The 20,453-nt window shown below is 36.2% G+C and overlaps 1 protein-coding gene across 16 annotated transcripts in view; it reads left to right on the forward strand.

The window, feature by feature from the left end:
- Positions 1-20,453, forward strand: part of rims2a (regulating synaptic membrane exocytosis 2a) — a 149,598-nt gene that overhangs the window by 110,948 nt on the left and 18,197 nt on the right. For 14 of the 16 annotated variants that reach the window (XM_046877531.1, XM_046877533.1, XM_046877522.1 and 11 more), the window contains 2 exons: positions 4-173; positions 11,858-12,102. In XM_046877531.1, coding sequence (XP_046733487.1) covers positions 4-173; positions 11,858-12,102 — 415 coding nt within the window. Of the gene's footprint in view, positions 1-3; positions 174-900; positions 936-7,035; positions 7,113-11,857; positions 12,103-20,453 lie in introns of those variants that run through there. The other 2 variants (XM_046877538.1, XM_046877537.1) reach the window with 2 other exon arrangements.

A 20,453-nucleotide genomic window follows, 5' to 3' on the forward strand; every position in this document is an offset into this window, starting at 1 on the left:
TAGCATTCCGGCAGGGACGGGAAACACGGTTTGGACAATCTCTCGGCCAAATCTTCTGACAGCGACGTGAGCGACGTGTCCGCTGTATCGAGAAGCAGCAGTGCCTCTCGCTTCAGCAGCGCGAGCTACATGTCCATCCAGTCCGAACGGCCGAGAGGCAACCGCAAGATCAGGTGAGACATGCCCATAGGTCAAGGGGAAAGTTTGCCAGAGATGGGTGAATTAATTATTATGTACTTTTATCTGAAACTAAGGAGCAGTTCCGGGGTTGTCTGTGAGGAAAACCTCTGTTCTCGTATCCTTTATTGAACCAGGAAATGCTCTAATAATAATTTCCTGGATGGAAGTTCAGGTTTGGTTCTTTATGAGCTTTAATGGAGCCAAACACTTGAACTTTATTAATATAATAGACACCAGTCACTGGCAAACTATGACTATGAAAGTTTATGGTATTTTAACCTTTATGGTCTTATTGATTTTTACCAAGCAGAGCTTCTTGCCACGTTTCCTTCATCTTTTATATAAATAAAAGGGACATCCATTGCAATTTACTAAACAGAACATGTGTGGAAAGGAAGATATAGTACTTTGTGACCTCATTGTTTGCATTTCATCTTTATGTTGTGCCAATGTCCAAATGAATCTTGCTGCCATTGTGGATAATGTTTATTTATTACTTTTTTATTTGTTTTTGTCTGCTATTTCTCTTTTTATCTGCATGGCGCTTGCTTTTCCTGTCCTAGCAAAATGATGCAGGGGTGGAGCCTCTCCCAGGAGGGGGAGGAGCTTTCTGGGGAGGTGTTACTTGAGGAGGAGGAGGGAGGGGTAGGGAATGATTGTGGGAGCAGTCAAAATGCAAGGACACGTAGGGTAGATAGAGGGGCGGAGTCTATTGAGGAACCTGACCAGAGGAGGTTTTCAGACAATGACCTCAGGTAAACTGCTATCAACATGGCACTTTATGTATCTACTGTTCTACTGTACCTCAGGCGTTTTTTTTTTTTTTTTCTTTTTCTCAATCTTATTTTTTACTGGCCTAAATGAGGATACTGGTTTTACCAATTTAATTAATATAGTTTAAGTTGAGCAAACCTTTTAAAAATTGGTTTATAGGCAAGCCAGAGGAAACCTATAGTCAATAGGATCAGATCAGGGGATTTGATTTGAGATGTGATTGATGTGATTCTAGAGAAAAAAATAGCTATTAGCATATAATCTGATATTTCCTTATAGGTCGTTCTTACTGTTGGTATTTTTTGTGTTGCAGTCAGGCTTAAATTCACTTTTTTTTAATTATTAAGTTTATTATGCTTCACTTCAGATGAATATAAAATCAATTAATACTACCATAACATTATTGTATATTAAACCAACTAAACATGCTAAATGTTAAACCTCATTGTTGGCTAATGTGTTTTTATTAAATAATAACTATGGTTGGCAATAGTATTTTTTTGTTTAATATTTGGTCAGCAATTAAGTAAAATATTAAAGTAGTATTCAGTTTTGTTACAAGGAGCATCTTAGATTTATAGGAAAGATACCAGAGCTTTTTGGAAATTTGATATATAATATTGCATTAATTTGTGAATATAGCAAACTACCTCAAAAGGATGAACTGTGACCAGTTCTGGAATTTTGAGCATTAAATTCATCTATTGGTGTATTTGTAAGTTACGGTTCAGACAGCCATTTTACAAAAAATTATATCTTATCTGTTTTTTCAGCAAATTAAATTAAACATGTCATTGTAAACAAATGTCAATGTAGCTGAACATAAGTCTTTATGATCAGATCAGCTGATTACATCTTGAGTACACATCTACTGTATACAGGTGAGATAATCCACTTAAGCATGTGTTAGGCTTGTTATGAACTGTTTTTGGGAAGTCCAAATCTTAGTGCTGGCTGGCAGATTTGTTTAAAGGATGTACAAACACTGGCATTGCCTCAATGTGGGAAACTGCACTCTGCTCAATGTTGCAATCGGCCCAAGTAAATCATTTCCCAGCAGTACACAGACCTTTTGCTTCGATGATGTTCTACCCTTTATCCAATTGCACATGGTCAAGACGGATGGCTCATTTTGTCAATTTCGAGTCTGGCTTTCTAATAACAAGAACGACAAGCCAAGTTGACCTAAAGTGTTTGAAAGCATTATGTTCTAGGTGTCTGCTATTCCTTTTAATGCTCCAGTCTGCGATCCTGTTTCGCTCCATTACTCACTGTGTGTTGAGAAACATCCATCGTCAAAAGGATAAATGATATCACCGTGCACACTATAGGAATTGCTGGCTTATTTTCTTTCAAATAAAGGCTTGTGTTATGTTTAGGAAACATGTGTCAGCAGGAATTGGCTTGTTATGCAATCCGATTACTAACCAACAGCACATATGAGCCAGAAAAGAAATAATAATAGTAGATTGGGGGTCATTGGCTATTACTGTGTAAAGCAAATATACACAATAATTCTCTTATTGGTTTTTAAATAAATGAGAAGAAATCATGATACATGCAAAGAGGTAATTTCTAGCTGTCAGTATACTCTTTAGAAAAAGGCCCTGTGTACCATCCAACAAGGTTCCACAATGAGTTTTTTCTGAAAGGAAGCTTAGAGAAGCCAACTGATAGTATAGGACCTTTGTATTTGTTGATGTATATGTTCATGCTAATGTTATACACAATATTATTAAAACTTAAGTTAGGTAAATTAAACAAGATTGATCATCCCAATACAATTGACACCAGTCAAAAGGTGGGATATATAAGGCAGTTCTGAAGAGTCAGCTCTGATTTGAACAGTCAGCTCCCAGGTGATTAAGCTACTGTAGATGACTCAAAACATCTCCAAAAGGGCAGGTCTTTCGCAGTATGCCCTAATTGTACATACGAAAAATGGAAAGAAGAACAAGCGGTATACCCGCACCAAGGCCATGGTTACTCAAGGTTTATTTTTTGACTTGTCCATGTCGATTGATTCCCCTGTAGCACAAATTGATTGTAGAAGTGCATAACTCTAACGGAAAGGTTCATAACCCACAGTGCATTGCATCATAGTACCAATGCTGAACTTTGTCCACCACTAAAAGCATCTACAATGGGTATGTGAGCATATAAATCATCTTTTCTTGTACAACATGTGGACAGCTGGTGTGTCTTGGCTTAATAAGTCTTTCTGGGAAAGAAAGTGCCTTTTTTTTAGCAGTATTCAGGAATGGTTTAGGAACATGGCAGGGTCCAATGTGTTGATTTGGCCTCAAATTTTCCAGACCTCAGTTTGATTGAGCATATCTGGGATGCAGTTGAAAAACATGTCCAGCTAATAAAGTTCTAACCTCACAACTTATATGGCTGGATGGATTTGTTGCTAATACATGGGAGCCAGGGGTCTTGCCGGGATTGTGATGGTTCAGAATTGTTTTGTTGGCAGAAGTGGAACCTACAAAATATAAGGCAGGTAGAAAAAGCAAGTCGGCAGTGGACAAAAAGCAAAGAAGTCAAGAATAACTATTAGTGACTTTTGGAAAAAAAAAAGGTTTTGCTCAAAAGTACCATTTTAAACGGCAAATGCCTTTTCGAATATTTCAAATAATTCTACCTACCTGTATTATAAATCTAGAATTCACCCTCTAGGAAACAATTTTATTGAGAGTGAATAGTTTTAAAAATAATATCTATGAGCTATAGCTAGAGAAATGTGATATTACAGTATATGAATGACCCCAGGAAAAACAGTGTGAAAAATAAAAGAAATTTGCAAAAAGAAAATCTTGAATGCTGTACTCGTGTTTGCTTGCTTGGCTGTAGAGCATCTCTCTATGTGTCCATGTTTAATCATGTATAATATATGTGGGGTAGATCAGACCCCTGATTTCTTAAGGGGAAATTTTACCCAAGATTTACACCGCTGGAGGAGAAAATTCTGGTTAAACACATTAAAAAAGCTACCCATTTGTTATACTTTGTACTGCATATAGTTGACCCACAATACCAGCATTAACCTAATTCGAAAGCAATTAGAAATGTAGGATCACTGGGAATTTGGAGAAATTACATCATTAGCTATTCTTATCAAGAGTTAATGAAGGAGTGGTTAGTAAAGGACAGTGTTATTAGAACAGGTCACATTCCTGCCATTCATATTTTTCCTAATAAACCGTTTAGCTTTCACTGCCAATGTTCTGTCTTTTTTTTTTTAGTAAACAGGGTGTCACTGGCAATGACCATATAAGGCAAACATGCAAACTAGTACTTACCTTCTTATGTAAACATTGAACAGAACAGATCACTAACTTGTAGAAAATGAATTCTTTATTTAGCCTTCTGAAAGTTTGTTTAAACTTAAGTGGAGTCCTGGAATAGTTTAAGTTATATGTAGCATGGCTCCAGGTGCCAGGAAACAAGGTCGAGAGGATTAAGAGGAATGGGGCAATATAACAACAAATAATAATAACATATGAACTAGGAATTAAGAAACTAACTTTGCCATAATTCAAAACATTTGAGGAAACTTGGAAATAAGACACAACAAGGTATAATGCTGCCTTTAATTCCTGCCAGAAATATTGTAATTATGAGTTTACTGCACTTAAAATTTCAACATTTTCCTAAAAGCCCTGATTTTCAAAATTTTGGGGCAAAAAGTTGTGCAGTCGATGGTAAGATATAAGTGGTAATTTTCCATATCAACCCCTTTTTTTTTTTAAGCAAAATATACTTATATATAAAATATATTTAAAATATAATAAAAAAAGAATATTTTTATATATATATTTTCTTATCAGAGATGCAAACTCTGTGACATCAGACCTCTGGACATACACACAAACGTCCAAGAATTTAAAGACAGAAAAAGTAGACAAACTGTTTAAAGCAGATATGGCCTAATTAGGTCCTGGAGGCCAAGCCATTCCATACATGAGTTAATTGGAACGTGGAAAAAATTCCATTTGGAAAAACTTTAAGGAAAAATTAAGGACCAGTTTCATGTGTCTCATTAGGGGTCAATGTAAGGCATTGAACATCACAGTAATTTGGATTGTTTATTGTTGGACCATAATTTTAACTGAACTAGAACTTTGAAAATAAAACTGCACTAGTAAGGCAGATTACAGAGCCATGCTTTCCAAATTAATTTTTATAGTGCAAATTTTGTTTAAGCCTTTCAGTCGAGTTAGATTTTTGACCCTTCATAGAAAAAAGTTTTGGCACCACAGTTCAAAACCAAAACGGTTGGCAAATGGCAAACCATTAAAAAACACACAACTTAGAACAAATGGAAGTGTGGTGTTTTCGGTGAAAATATGTAACACTAAGATACAGAAATATAGACCTAAAAATGCATTTAAGATTACATTTACAATTACAATTTTACATCACTAAATAACTTGCAAGTATAATCAACTAATTGTGTAATATACATAATTGTGCATACATTTATAAATGAACACATAGGGACAATGTATTAAATGCAGGAGTCTCTAAGAAAACAAACAGTGACTGGTATTTAAACAGTCTGTAGCCTTATGATGAAACAGAATTTCATTAGCATTGCTATCACTTGCTTTGATGTTGACCACATTCATTTAAAGGTCATGGTTTATAGCAGACTAGTAGTAAGAATAAGTAAAATGCAGAGTCAGGCATTGCCTCTGATGTCAGCTCAAGTTTGCCTTGAACTAATGTTGGTAGAAGTTTTAGTGAGGCCAGTACTAAAATTAATTTATATATAGCATGTTTTGTTTTTCCTGTTTTTTCACCTATTTTCTTCCAATATTCTCTCACTGCCCAGCTCTCCTTAACACAACAACTATAACATAACATTTACCACAAACTTCCTCTGAAACACATAAATCCATGCTAGCTAAAACAACTATCTGCTTTTTTCATAGTAAGGCAGCAGTCACACTGAACTTTCGGCATGTGGAATCTTTTCAGAGATTGTTGTGAATATGGGTGCCAACTGGATATATAGCATACAGCTTTGCATTGAGTTTAAGTCTCCAGTCTCCATATGCATATGAGTGGAAGTCAATGGGAAAAAAGTGTAGTCTGACGTCAAGTCTTAAAAATGGGCGAAGGTGATACGTTATACTTAACGTAATGTTATTAATCAAAGTCTGGTCAAACGGACTTCTATTGGGATAAAATCCAATCAGTACCTGTGGTTTCTAAACTGTCAACATTTAAACCATCAGAAAACATTGAGTGACAATAAACAAAGCCGGCAGGGGCTAATAAGTGCTCTGAAATTATGTCCTAATTTGCCATATATTACTCTCTCTTCTCTGCAATGGTCTGCATTTTTAAGAAACATGAATCACATTCATTGTCACATGAATATGGTAATAACCAGAGCTTAAAAATTAGTTTAGAGCTCACTGAGTGCAAACTTTGTGGTGTTAAATTCAGATGGATTGTAACTAGATAGATGGATGGATGGATGGATGGATGGATGGATGGATGGATGGATGGATGGATGGATGGATAGATAGATAGATAGATAGATAGATAGATAGATAGATAGATAGATAGATAGATAGATAGATAGATACTGTAAAGTTATAAAAGTTCAGATAATAAACTGTTGTACAGTGTGATTGCAGTTGGTACAAATGACCTCCTGTCAACCCAACTCCTTTCTGCAGCCAAGTTAAATGAATCTTCTACTGAAGGAGCCCCGCTTCAGTAAGTTTAAGTGTCATGGACCCGTTTGTTCAGCTCTAACTGTTATCATAAATATCATCTGAATCTAATCAGACATTAATTTAAATCACCATCACATGATCAGTCACCAGCTTTAGCATGTTAATTAGCAACAACAGTAGTGTGTATCATCTAATACTAAGTGCTGGAGTGCTGTTTTAATTGCTTTCATGGAGCATACACAATTTCTTGGCTAAACAAAATTAAAATGATGGATTGGGTTGACTAGGGCAATGGTTCCCATGGAAACCGTTGTTCCACATCACAGTGCCTGCAGAAATTATACTAATTGCAGAGCACTTTCTGTCCTTGGGTTGTTAGTGGGAACAATCAGAGCCAACGGGTCATCTATCCTGTTCGAATTTCATTCTCCAGAATTATTGGTGTCCTTTCACGAAGCTAATACCGTAAGTAAGAAAAAAATAACGGTTTGTGTTGTTATAGGAAAACAATTAACAATATACCCAGAAGTTGATTATTGATCGAAACAACACATCCAGAAGTGTTTTATTCCTCTTAAGATACAGCTTTATTGTCATTTCAAAGTACAGGTACACAGCAACGAAATGCTGTTCAGCATCTGCCAGAAATGCATTGTGTAAACAAGTGTTTATTAGAAATTATTTTTCTCAAATTATGTATGTATGTATGTATTTACAACCCTTTTCCATTTTAAGGAAAAAACAAGGTACTTTTGAATTTAATGGCTGCAACACAAAAACATTGAGGGCAAAAAAGTCTGGGAAAAGTAAGTATTATAAAAAGTAAACAGTTTGCAACTAATTAGATTTATCAGTAAGATGATTGGGTATAAAGTGTTATAGAGGCATAAATATTGTTATAGAGGCAGAGTCTCTCAGAAGTAAAGATGGGCAGCGCTTCAACAAACTGTAAAAGACCGTGTCTCCAATTTATATACACAAATAATGTTATTCAAACTAAAATTGAAAACAGTTGAATATCCTATTTGATAGAGTACATAATATCATCAAAAGTTTAGAGATTCTAAGATTCTGGAGAAATGGGGACAAGGGACAAGGGCGAAAATCACCATTGGATGTCCGTGATCTTCGGGCCTATAGGCGGCACTGCAACAGTCATGATTCTGTAATGGAAATCACTTTATGGGCTCATTAACACCTCCAGAAATCATTCTCTGTAAACACAGTTTGTCATGTCATCCACAAATCAGGTTAAATCTCTATCATGAGAGATTTAACATTCTGTTTTTATTTGTATTTTACACAGTGTGCCAACTTATGTAAAATTAGGGTTGTGTCATACAGGGACCTGTGTAACTCCTGATTTGTCTTGGGTCTTTTAATAAAGTATACCATGTCATTGTAATTTTTAATGTTGTGGAGCATCAATGAAGCAAGTAAGCATCCAAAATTTGTTTACCTCTTCGATAAACTGTATCATGTACTTTTTTGTACAATAATGTCTGGTAAAAGTCGCATTTTGTCTTCTTTTTCATTTTGTGATCTAATATCCCAAATCTCCTTGGCACAGAAGGGCAGGCATCTAAATAGAAGTGTCTTCTATGCTTCCACCTATAGAGCTTTTTACAGATGATGTGAGATGCCTTGTACTGTATATTCTCTGAAGACAAGGGGATCATGGCCTAGATCAAGCAATTCGAGTCTGCAGAACATGGTGTACTATAAGAGCCTCCGCATCATTCCAAATCCATTTTTTTGTGGCGAGATAATACCTGCATGCCAGAGCTTCTTGGAAGTGAACGTCCTTCAGCAATTAGTGGAGATGCAGGCATGGTTTTTGGCACTGACTGCGGTATCTTGCTCTACTCCTGGAGAACAGAGTCTGTCGAGCTGTTCTTATTTACAGATTTAGGTTTTAATGTCCCGTCTCTCTGGCAGCCTCCTACACCCAGACTTTCTTCTTTACTTGATTATCACTTGAGATGAAGCCAATACTATTAAAATGATAATGACAGGATGTGAGTAGAAGCCAGTTAACAGAGGAAATTATGCTAACAGGGCTACTGTAGCTATCATCTACATTTGGTCAATCAGCATATCATTGAATTGAGCTTGTTACACAGAGCAGCCTAACATACATTGAGGAAAACTCTATCTACCATATTCCACATACAAGAACTCATGGTTGGCTAGTGCTACAGTTATTGACATGGGTTAAAGCGTATACCATATTTTTCTTTTAGATAGCATAATCAGATTTGCTCTTTCGATTCCTGGAAAAATATCTTCTGACTACATTGGCGATTGAGAGAGCATTAGCTACACTCTATACAAAGCCATAAAGTAAAGTAAAAAAAAAAATGCCTCTTTTTTCAGCATTAGCTCCAGGCTACATCTCATTATGTACTCCAACCTTCATTGAAAGTGTAGTGTGTTTTTTGGACCATGCCTTTGTGGTTTAAACATTAAAGAGAATAATCCTATAGAGGACATTTAGAGACCCTTTGTGATGCTTTGCAGAAGCATTATGCTTTGTGACCTGGCATTTACATCAAATCATGTGCACTCTCTCAACAGGCAGGGGTTGCCTGAGCCAACTCTTGCAACCTAATTTACCTTGGTGAACTGAGTTTATTTCTGTTAGTGTGACTTGCAGGATCTTAAATAGCTTCCTGGCTGAGAGGTAGTAGATCCCTGGCCAAGCGTTGATCTCAATCTATCTTTCCTTGTGTTTATTATAAGGTCTTGCATTCAGGTCTCTCTCTCTCTCACTCAGTTGCACACTCTGATTATTCTGTTGACTTGGTTGTGCCAATATAATACTTTGAAAGTACACTGTGGTCTGTACTTTTATAGTATATATTATATGTAATGGTCAAATTGTGAAATATGTTTCAAGCCGGATGTCAGTTTTTTATCTGACCACCAAACGTGCCAATGGAATAAGGCAAGAAGGGAATAAATAGCTTTCTTTTAAATCTCCCTTCTAACTTCAAGTAATAAGTTGTAAAAATATCTTGCAGGAAATGACAATTCTCCAGAAACTGCTTATTTAGATGAGCTGAGATAAGATGCTTTTCTCCTCAATCAACCACAGCAAAACTAGCCAAATCAGGAGAACGTATGTGCTCATGTATGCAGAACAGTGCCAACAGCACATTCCTCACAGTTTGTTATGTTGCCATGTGATTATTATTTTATTCAGCAGTATGTAATACATTAATCCCCGGTTTATCACGGTGGTTACGTTCCAACACCAAGATAAACGGACGCCACCCCAAAAATGCAATTTTATGTATACAGTACTATACTGTATTAACATTTTACTTAATTTTATAATTAATAATTATATTTGTATTGATACATTTCATTATTTCAACATAAAACTCCATAAAAACAAATCTCTATAAGTTTTTTGGTCTATCGTGCTATCCACGAGAGCCCGGAAAAATCAGCCAAACTAATTAGTAATGTGGAAATGCAATTTTGCAATAAACAGCGGGCGTGAGATTCAAACCACTGTTAATCGGGGATTCCTGTAATAGCTACCAGAAGATATACATCTTACTATTGGAATAAAGTTCATTTGCTCCACTACTTGTAGATCTAAAGCGATTAGCCATTTGTATTTATATCATAAAATAATTGCTATAAATGTTCAAGATGGCAAGCCTATAAGGATTAGACACGATGCTTTTAAGGTTCACATGTCTTGACTCAGTAGTCTTTACTACTATTACTGGCACATGTACCAGGCATACTTAAATACTCAAAATGTATTTTTTTTCCTTTTGTGCATGCAGTAAACAGGAAGTCAGCACAAAATCCATAGTAATATTCAGAGTCAGACTTAACACAAGTGATCTTACACTAACACACCTGTGTGCAATTTAATTGCAATGCTTCAGTCGATTTACATTGCTCCTGTCTTCACTTTTGTTTCTTTTTATTTTTCGTGGTTAAAATGCTTCTTGTTACCGTATTTTTTTGGACTATAAGCCGCTACTTTTTCCCACGTTTTGAACGCGGCTTAAACAACGAAACGGCTTATTTATGAATTTTTCCTGGGTTTTTCCTGGTTTCACAAACTTCAAGCCAAAAAACTAAAGCCAGCAAAGGACCACTATAGCAGGGGCTTCATTGACTAATTGACTACGCTTGTGTGCAATTCTCCAGCTAGAGAAATAATAGTGTGCATGTCTGTATAAAGACTAAGACTGGCTCATTATGGAGATGAAGGGTAGGTAATTGCGATTCACTCCCTTGTTGCTGCCAGACAAAAGCTGACGCACCTTTCCAAATAATGAGACTGTGATGCAAGATGAACTCCTGAGTGGCCTGTATAATTAGTGCTGCGTCCAGAGAGAATCAAGTTAATGCCAATAGAGCCACAGTGGTCTTTTAAAAAAATACAACTGCCACTCAGTTGCACATCCTTTCGAACCTCTAAGAGCATTCGAAAAGGTAACTGCACAGGAGCTGGCCTACTTTTTAAATAATGTCAAATAACCTGTAATATTGCAATCTGCCCTCTTTTGTGTACATGAATGCATGTTTGCGGAATTTACTGCTTTTTTCAGAAATGTATTCATAGAAAGAACTGAGATTATTGAAAATCCTTGCATGTAATGAGACAGGTGCAGGTGTAGGTAAAGCAATTTTTATAAAGTGGGGGGCAGTAAGATCCAAAATAGTCAGCAATTTAAACGTCAGACAGGCAATAGTCAGGCCATCAGCAAATAGGATAAAGTATAGTCAGGTGCATGTAAGCCAAACAGAGCGTATCCTTCACAATATTAATATGAAAGAGAATTTTTTCTAGGGGGACTTGTATATGTTTGAGAATTGATTTTTTTTTAATAAGATTTCACCTAATTGACTTGCTTTTGAGCTGTCTATTGCGTGGGTACCAGGATTTGACCTGAAAGGATTTCTGTATTCCTAATTCATACCCATCTTGCCACTGACAATATGAACACTGCTGACAGAAATTTACATATTAAACAGATTCGAATTTTTCAAATTCTTACATAATTCAGCCATTTCAAAGGCCAGTTCTGAGCTTGCGCTCTATACTGAAACTTTATATCTAAATTCAAAACCTTCCTGCTAATCCTGATTTACCGTGGATCCCTTGCTCATTTTAATTTTTCACCTTGTTTTTCTGTCTTCTTTTCTCTCCATCCTTTGCTTTCCTTCCCCACTGACAGCGACTTTGCATCCAAAATGAAAAACAGGCAAATGGGTGTGACGAGTGACACCAACCTGACCAAAAGCACCAGCATTGGCGGGGATATGTGCAGCCTGGAGAAGACAGATGGCAGCCAATCGGACACGGCTGTGGGCCTGGTGGGTGGAAACCTCAAAAAGAGGCGCTCGAGCATTGGGGCAAAAATGGCCGCCGTTGTGGGCTTGTCCCGCAAAAGCCGCAGCACTTCACAGCTCAGCCAAACAGGTAAGACAAAAATGTTTACATGTGTGTGTGTGTGAGGTGTGTGTGTTTTATTTCATCTGTCTTGTTTCTTGTTGGTTCCTTTCTTCCTTCTCTTGAGGTTTCAGAGTTTGATCTCTTTTTATTCGACAGGATTCTTTTTACCTTCTTCTCTGCCTCTTCTGCTTTAGCTCAAAAAGTTGAAAGATTCCTCACAGGAACCAGGAAACAGGGACACTACAAACACAAATGCTCACTTTCGCTTCCTTTTTCTTCTAGATCATTGGATTTTTGTTACCCACCTCTTTATCTCTCCCTCTTTGTCTGCTGTTAACAGATGCCACTGTGCGTCAGTTCTGTCCTGTATTATTGTCTTTTTTAGTTAGATCCCCCCCCCAATTAAGTTGCTTGCTTCTTGCCAAAGCGGACTCTCCAAGTTGGAATATTCAGAGGTTCTCTGGTGTCCATGACTCTTTTTCCGAATTTGCAGTCTGTTCGTGTTACCATAGCTGCTTTGCATGTTTTATTTTTAATGGCAGATTAGACAGAAATAGTGGGTGTTCCTCGTCATGCCTTGATAAATTCATATTCACAGGTCTTCAGGTGTTTGCTTTGCTCTGGAGCACAAGAGAAAGTAGTCTAATAGACAGATAATACAGTTGATAAATTTACATCAGAGGGCCTTTTTAAATAAATCTGTATCATCATTTATATACTGTATAACATTCAAGAGACTGAATTGTATTGAGTGGTTCAGGTTTATTCATTTTTTCCGAATGGTTCAATTTTGCTCTATATTTTTCAATAGCTATTTTAATAATATAATAATTGATGACTGATATGTAATATTTATCAATTCTTAATATTGATGAAGAATTGATTTATATAATACTTAAGATTATTATTATTTTCTGTGTTTTAAGTCTGTAACATTTAGCTGGGCTAAGATTTCTTTGAACATGACAAATAGAAAATAAGAAAACTAAAAAAGTTAGGGTTTTGTCATTTTTTTTTTCTTTTTAACTTGGACAGTATGCACTTAGTCTCTTTACTCTGAGGCTTTTTGAATAAACATACATAACCAGAGTTTTACTCTGTGCAATCCCTTAATATGGCATAACTTTCACTGTCAGACTTCATGAATCTACAACCTACAACCTATTGTTTTATGTATTATTTATTTATTTATCTTTTTTTTTTATGGGTGGTACGAGTGTCCTTGGTTTCACGAAAATTCTTAATAACCTGTTTTATGACATTTGTTACGAGCAAAAAGGTCCATGCCAAATTGAAACTTTTTTAAAATTCGAAAGACCATGGAGATTGTTACAATTAATATGTTTTATATACTATATGGAGAAAAATTGGCCATAAGATGTGCTTTTGAAACATTCCATTTCATATTTTGTCCCAATTTCCTGTTAACCACCACTCTTCTGGGAAGATGTTCTTCTGTATTTTGGAGACTGCTTGTGGATATTAGTTATTATTACAAGGCTGTTGTAAAAGTCAGGTACTGATGTAGTGTAAGGAGGCCTGGGGTGCAGTCCAATTCATCCCAAAGGTGCTCAGCAGGGTTAAGGTCAGAGCTATATAGCAGGCAACTCAAGATCTTCAAAGGAATTGCCATGCTAAAACTAGTTCCTCCTAGTACAAATAAAGGGAACGTTTAATGCTACCCAATCCAAAGACATTCTATACAACTGTGTGCTTCCAACTTTGTGGTAACCTGATGTGGCAGGAAAAGTCAGGTGTCTTTTGTCCTCATAGTTTATGCATTAATTGAATAATATAGAGAAACCGTTTACACACCTTGTGTAAAGGTAATGATGTTCTGCATCCATCCATTGCATCTGATAAAGCACTTCTATTCAATCATGCTTGTAAAATGTGCTTCAGTCTGCCCAGCATGTCATCTCTGCCAATTTCCCTGCTCATTATTGATTTTTTTTAGTGAATAATGCCATCAGCAAGAAATGTTTAATGGTCATTGATCTAAGACAAAGAAGAGACAGAGAGCAAGAGAGAGAGAGAGTGAGAGAGGCTGACCAGTCGTCTACTCAGCGCTGACCCCTTGCTTCATCAGGTCTGAACATAGTCTCCTGTCTGTCTTTCTGTTTGCACACGTGAGGTCACAAAATACGACAGCAATTCATTTTTAAATGAACTCGTCTTGGCTATTATTTGCCTTGTTGCTCTCATGTGCAGATATTCTTTTTTCCTTTTCAGTGACCCACAGTCATTTGCTGCACATATAGGAGCGTGGTTATATGCAGCTTGTGACTGGGCAGCACGTGGCCATGTGTCCTTAGCTTTAGTGATTGTAAAATTCTGTCACGCTGCGATGTCTGCAAACGTTGGATCGTTTGTGCCAGATGGACTAGAGACTGGAGTGGAAGTGAAAGATGTGCGATGGCCAGGAGGAAGTGCCGCAGTGAGAGCAATCTGGACCTCAAACTGACAAGTGCCAGAAGCCTGGCTTTTACTAAAATTCGGTGTAAAAGCTTCTGGATTTACTTTGTTGAATTTGCTATTGTGCATATCCAAATCTGCAATAAGGTCTCTTACCAAGGAATATTCAGTTAATTTCTTTTTTAGTTGGTACTTTCGATTATAGTATGAAACAGTTATATTCACTTTTAGCAGTTAAATCATATTTTGAAACAAACCAGGTTTGTTGAGGTTGCATGATGTAGACTAAAACTTACAGTTAAGACATTGCAGTTGGGCTTTTTGGCCCAAGTTCACTTGCCATTGCCAGTACCATGGTTTGTACAGATGCATGAATTTTTTTCATTGGACCCATAAAATTGGTTATACTGGTTATACTTTTTTTTTTGCTCAGTCATTAGTATTATGTCATATAGTAGTTATTAGTTTGGGCTGATGTGTTTGTGTTTATGCATTTAAAGCTGGACATATTCTTAATACAGATCCTGTAGTGCAACAATTAAGTCATTTTTGGTCATGCCATAGTTTGCTTAAACAAAATATTTTTCATTTTATGCAATTATTTAAACAAAAAAATTATAATAATAATTAATAATAACAAGAGGATGTAACAAAAATTCATTGGAGTTCCTGCAAGAAAATCTTTAAACTTATTTCACACCTGTTAAAATATTGATTTTCACAAAAAAAAAAATATTTAGTATAATACATATTAAGATATAAAAGTAATTTAGACATGAGATATTATTGTTCGGAAACCTGTATTTTAATGTTTCTTTATTACTTTCTAGAGCTTCATATTACTTTTATTTTTGTCTCTTTATGGAGCTGTTATTTTGCTACCATTGATAAACAGCATGGAAGCTAAGCATACAGGGCCTGAGTGAATAATATTCCAAATATCAAGTACCAATTTGCATATGCAATGGGATGTTGTGGGTGATTTGCAAAGAATAATTACAGTACATGAATGACGTGATGTGTAAAGTCGGAGGAGGAACAATATGTAAATGAGGCTTTTAACATGTGCTGTTTGTTCTCAAGTTCAAACCTCAAAGAGAATGACGGAATTCGAAAACTATAAACTCAAGTAAAACAACAACAAATGCCAGAATGGCGTATAAGAATACCGGTCGAAAAGCGTTATTAACGTGAATAAGTCGTGAGTCAACAAGATGTTTTATTTATTGGTTAAATCTGCAAAAATACAGCAAACACAGTCATTTGTGAATGTTTTGTGACACTATTGCATCATTTTGATAATATTCAGTTTAGGAAATGCTGCCATTTTTCCGTTAACTGACAGAAATGGGCTTTCTTAAATTTAATACATGATAATTATTCCTTAGGTAACTTTCAGGTTGCTCTAGATCATATTGCTGGTACAAACTGATTCAGTCCCACTTCATGTGAAGTTTTGACATTGGACCTCCTAGAGTGTTTAAAGGTTCTGGCATGGAGAAGCTGGTGTTGGATCTGTGATGATCACAAATGTTGAGCTATTTTATGAGTTGCTCAGTAGCTCCTAGTTATATAACCGTAAAGACTGTAAAAGACTGTAGAAAGAACATTACTTATAATCTTACACTCCAGTGCTCATGTTAGTTCTCACTCTCAAGTGTTCTGTATTGTTGAAAGATTTAGGATCAAACTCTTAATGTCACCCAAATGAGGATGGGTTCTTCTTTTGAGTGTGGTTCCTCTCAAGGTTTCTTCCTCATAACATCTAAGGGAGTTTTTCCTTGCCACAGTTGCCACGGCTGCTCATCAGGGATAAATGCACATTATTCACCTTGACTGTTAATTTCTGTAAAGCTGCTTTGAGACAATGTCTGTTGTGAAAAGTGCTATACAAATAGACTTGACTTTACTTGACTTGAGTCTGCATAGACACCATTCTGAATTTTGTACCTTGAAATAAAAACAACATAAATTGCATATTTTGTACACATGAAAGATGCAATTATTTATAGACACAGATTAAATAGATTTAGAATACTTAGGTATAGGGGATGGAGACTCTTCTTGTTTCCAAATGTGCTGTATTATTCAGCATGCTGCAAGCTTAAAGAGATGACATGGCCCTAAATACACATTTACAGTACACAGTCCAGAACCTCGAAAATCTCATTGCGGTTCTGCTTTTCTGCCTCGTTTATCAACAGCATATTATTTCAGGTTTCGTGAGCTGCTCTGACCTCATTTCTGTGCCGTAATGTGCAGAATGTGCTTTCCGAACGCTCACCAGCACTTTTGTTCATCTCCTGAGACGTGTGAAGAACTACTGTAGCTAAGCATGAACAGTGAGTCACGTGGAGTTGTACTCATTCTGTCTCACCCTTTTTTGTGCTAGGAATGAAAAGTTGGTGCAGCAATGATAAATATAGGATATGGACAAGGATGTTGGTTTTGTTGTGTTGTGTTGTCTGCAAAATACAAAAGAGACACTCGTCCTATTTCCCAATCATTTCAGATCACACCATAAACTGTTCACTCCCTGTTCACTAGGGGGAAAAAGGCTTCAGCTTCCCTTTAAATGCATTACAGCGTTCATCACTTCGGCAGCGTATCGCGTTTCACTGAGGATGTGCTGTTAGCTGGGCCAGCGCACATAATTGCATGAGTGTAGCACATGATTGCATTCGGTGTCACATGTACTATTTTGCTTCATCTATCATACCTTTTTTCCAGGGTAACAGGACTGTTCTAGCATTTCATGATGAATCCATTTGCAAGGACTGCAGTTAGCTAATCCTGTACTAATAATACATTTTATTCATTCTGACCCGCTTGACATGAATTATGATGGCATGATGATTTTTGCTAAAGTGACTTTAAGGTGAGTAGGTAAGTTCTCAGCAGCCACATGGACCAGATTTCTTGCTTTCTTTAAAGAGGTGATGAAACGTTTCCCATTTTTTTGCTAATACATGGGCCTAAAAACTGCAGCTTTTCCTGATCATAAATAAAGCTCTAGCACCGTTTAAAGTTTTAATCAAGATTGCACTCGAACTATAGTGCAGGAGCATAGACATTTTAATAACCGGTATCTGATTAACATCCGATTTGATTAGTTTTATTTATATAGCAAAAGCACAACCTAAAAGCATGACCTTCACTGTGACATTCGAAATATTAAACACCTTAAAACAGAGCGATTGTTTAAGACTTTGTGCTTGTAGCATTGTGTTTTTAAACATTTTCGTGACTTTTTAGAATTGTTGCGTCTATCTATGTTGTGGGAAGAAAATAAAAACTGATTTAGCCAAAACAGCCAGAGCAACGTCTAGGTTTTTACAGAGCACCATACAAATAATTCAAGATTCTGAGTTGCCTTTGGACTCTAGTTTGCCCAAACTATTACGCATTGCTTAGAAGGTTATCTTTTAATGGAAATCAATGCAGAAAGCCAAACAGACTCCACAAGTGTACAAACAATTTAGATGTTTTGTGAAGCATGGGGCTGAGGCTGAAGTAAAGTAATAAGTGTAGTAAACGAATAACTTTCTTGTTATTGGTGTAGAACTTTACCCACTAGACTCCCAATTCCCAGTTTAAATGACACTTTATTAAGCCTAAAGCATAGTGTAGATTGATCTGCAGTGTATCCACATACAGATCGAACTTAGAAGACGAATGAACTTTCTGGCACTAAGATTGTGGTTTCAAAAAGCCAGTAAATCCATGATCTTAGAAGGATGGGAAACTCATTAGCCCTGGCACCAGAAACTAATACAGTATGTTCTACATCCAGGACATTTGGGTTCCATTTCACCTGCCCGGTGGACCATAAAGAATCATTTGTCACTCTATGATAGTGTATTTTCTAATTATTTATGTACCTACTCTTAGTCTGCATCACTGCAGCCTCAAGCTAGCTAGCTCATCATACATTGTTAGAATATGTTAGCTACCCTTTGTAGCCTGTATATATATATATATATATATATATATATATATATATATATATATATATATATATATATATATATATATATCAAAACCATACATTGTGCAGATTTTACAGGAATTTCAGTGAGAGCCACTGGGTTTGTTTAATTTTTTAGCTGGTATTTGTGTTGCATATAAATGAAGCTGTCATTTTTCAGGAATATAGTACATAGCTATTCAACGTTCAACAAAATTTTCAATCATGGATCAATAAATTAGGTATTTTATCACTGCAATCTTATTACAAGATTATTCACAACACTGTTGGATTTCTGTTTGTAGAGTATTGTGTTTAACTTGTATTGAACAAAGTGATGGAAAATGGGCAGAGTGGGACGTATTTGTAGGAAAGCAATTGACATTTACACTTCTGGCATTTGTCATTTCCTCTTGTCCAGCACGACTCACAATTATCATATACAGTGGAACCTCGGGTTACGAGTTTAATTGGTTCCATCACTTTACTCTTAACCTGAAAAGCTCGTATCATAAAAAATGTTGCCTCTAGTTACAAGAAATTTTTAGGATACGGCGGCGCACGGAAAATCACAGGCAGGTTAGTTTTTACGTATCGCCACGTGCTCTCGCTGCGCTCTCGTGCAGCACATACACATCCGCTCGTCGCTCTAACAGTGTGGAATTACTGAACTTTAAATACTCTACGTATTCCTATCACCATGCCGCCAACAAAGAAGCCTGGGAAAATTTCTTGTAACTAGAGGCAACATTTTTCAGGTTAAGAGTAAAGTGATGGAACCAATTAAACTCGTAACCCGAGGTTCCACTGTATATATATATACATCTTAGCAGTTGAGGTATAAGGGCAAACTGAGAAAGTGTTAAAGATCTGACTTTTATCTGCATGTATTTTAAATGTGGATGTAAACGCAAAAGAAAAAGGATTGTTTCCATATTATTATTATTTTTAAACATTCCACAAAGGTGTTGTGCCAGGAAGCTATAGGCTATATAAATTTTTTAATAAGATCGCTTCCCACTTCCAAACCGTCTGGGCTCAGTGAATGCAAATCCTTTTTTTGTCAAAAGCTAAATCCAGTGTGCTGGAGGCTAAAAAGAAAGTAGGATGATATATCTTGAAGCTGTGCTATGTTTAGAATTGAATGTGCTTATTCAAAAATGACTCACGGTGTACATATTATTGCATGTGTGGAGGTGAGACATTCTCCGCATTGTCTGGGTTCAGGCTTTGCGTGATTTTCCTGTACAGAACTGAACATACAGACGTTGTGCTGTTACTAACTAACAAACACTGGTCTTCAAAGTGCAATGATAGCATTCCAAAAATATTTCAAATAATGCATATAGTTTTGTGTTTCAAAACATTATATTACAGATGAACGTTGCATCAGTCAGTTATTACACAATGTTTCCATTTTTAATGCAACAGGAATTTGTGTCTATTTGAGAATTAATTTAAATATATTTAAATATACTTTTTGGTCTTCACTGTTTTCCAATGCTTCACCTGACTTACATTTCCATCATATTATAGTACTCATATATGATATGCTTTCATAAACCATATAGCAGTATATATTGGATCTGATGCGATTGTATTTTAAAGTAAAGCAATGAGGGTGGAAGCTATTTTTAAATCTTAAATTTGTTGTGCTTAATGTTATAATTACAATTAAGATTATTTATACAGCAAAACAATATACTGGCAATACAATTTCTCTGTACATAGCGGAAAAGTAACATTTTATAGCGTAATGTCAAAACTTTTTTAATTAAATGTAAATAATAATGTAAATTTTTTCGGGTAGCGCTAAAAACACCTTTTAAAAACAAAGACTGTTTGAAATCATTATCCTGGCTGGATCAGGTAACTGTCACAACATTGCAGGGAACCTGGCAAGAACATCATCTGTAATACTGTTGGAAAAAATCATACAAATTCAAAAGAGATTGGAAGCATTGTAAAGAACCTAAGAAGTGAACGTCCATGAACA

This window comes from Silurus meridionalis, chromosome 21 (genome assembly GCF_014805685.1).
Source record: "Silurus meridionalis isolate SWU-2019-XX chromosome 21, ASM1480568v1, whole genome shotgun sequence".
In the NCBI taxonomy this organism is placed as follows: Eukaryota; Metazoa; Chordata; class Actinopteri; order Siluriformes; family Siluridae; genus Silurus; species Silurus meridionalis.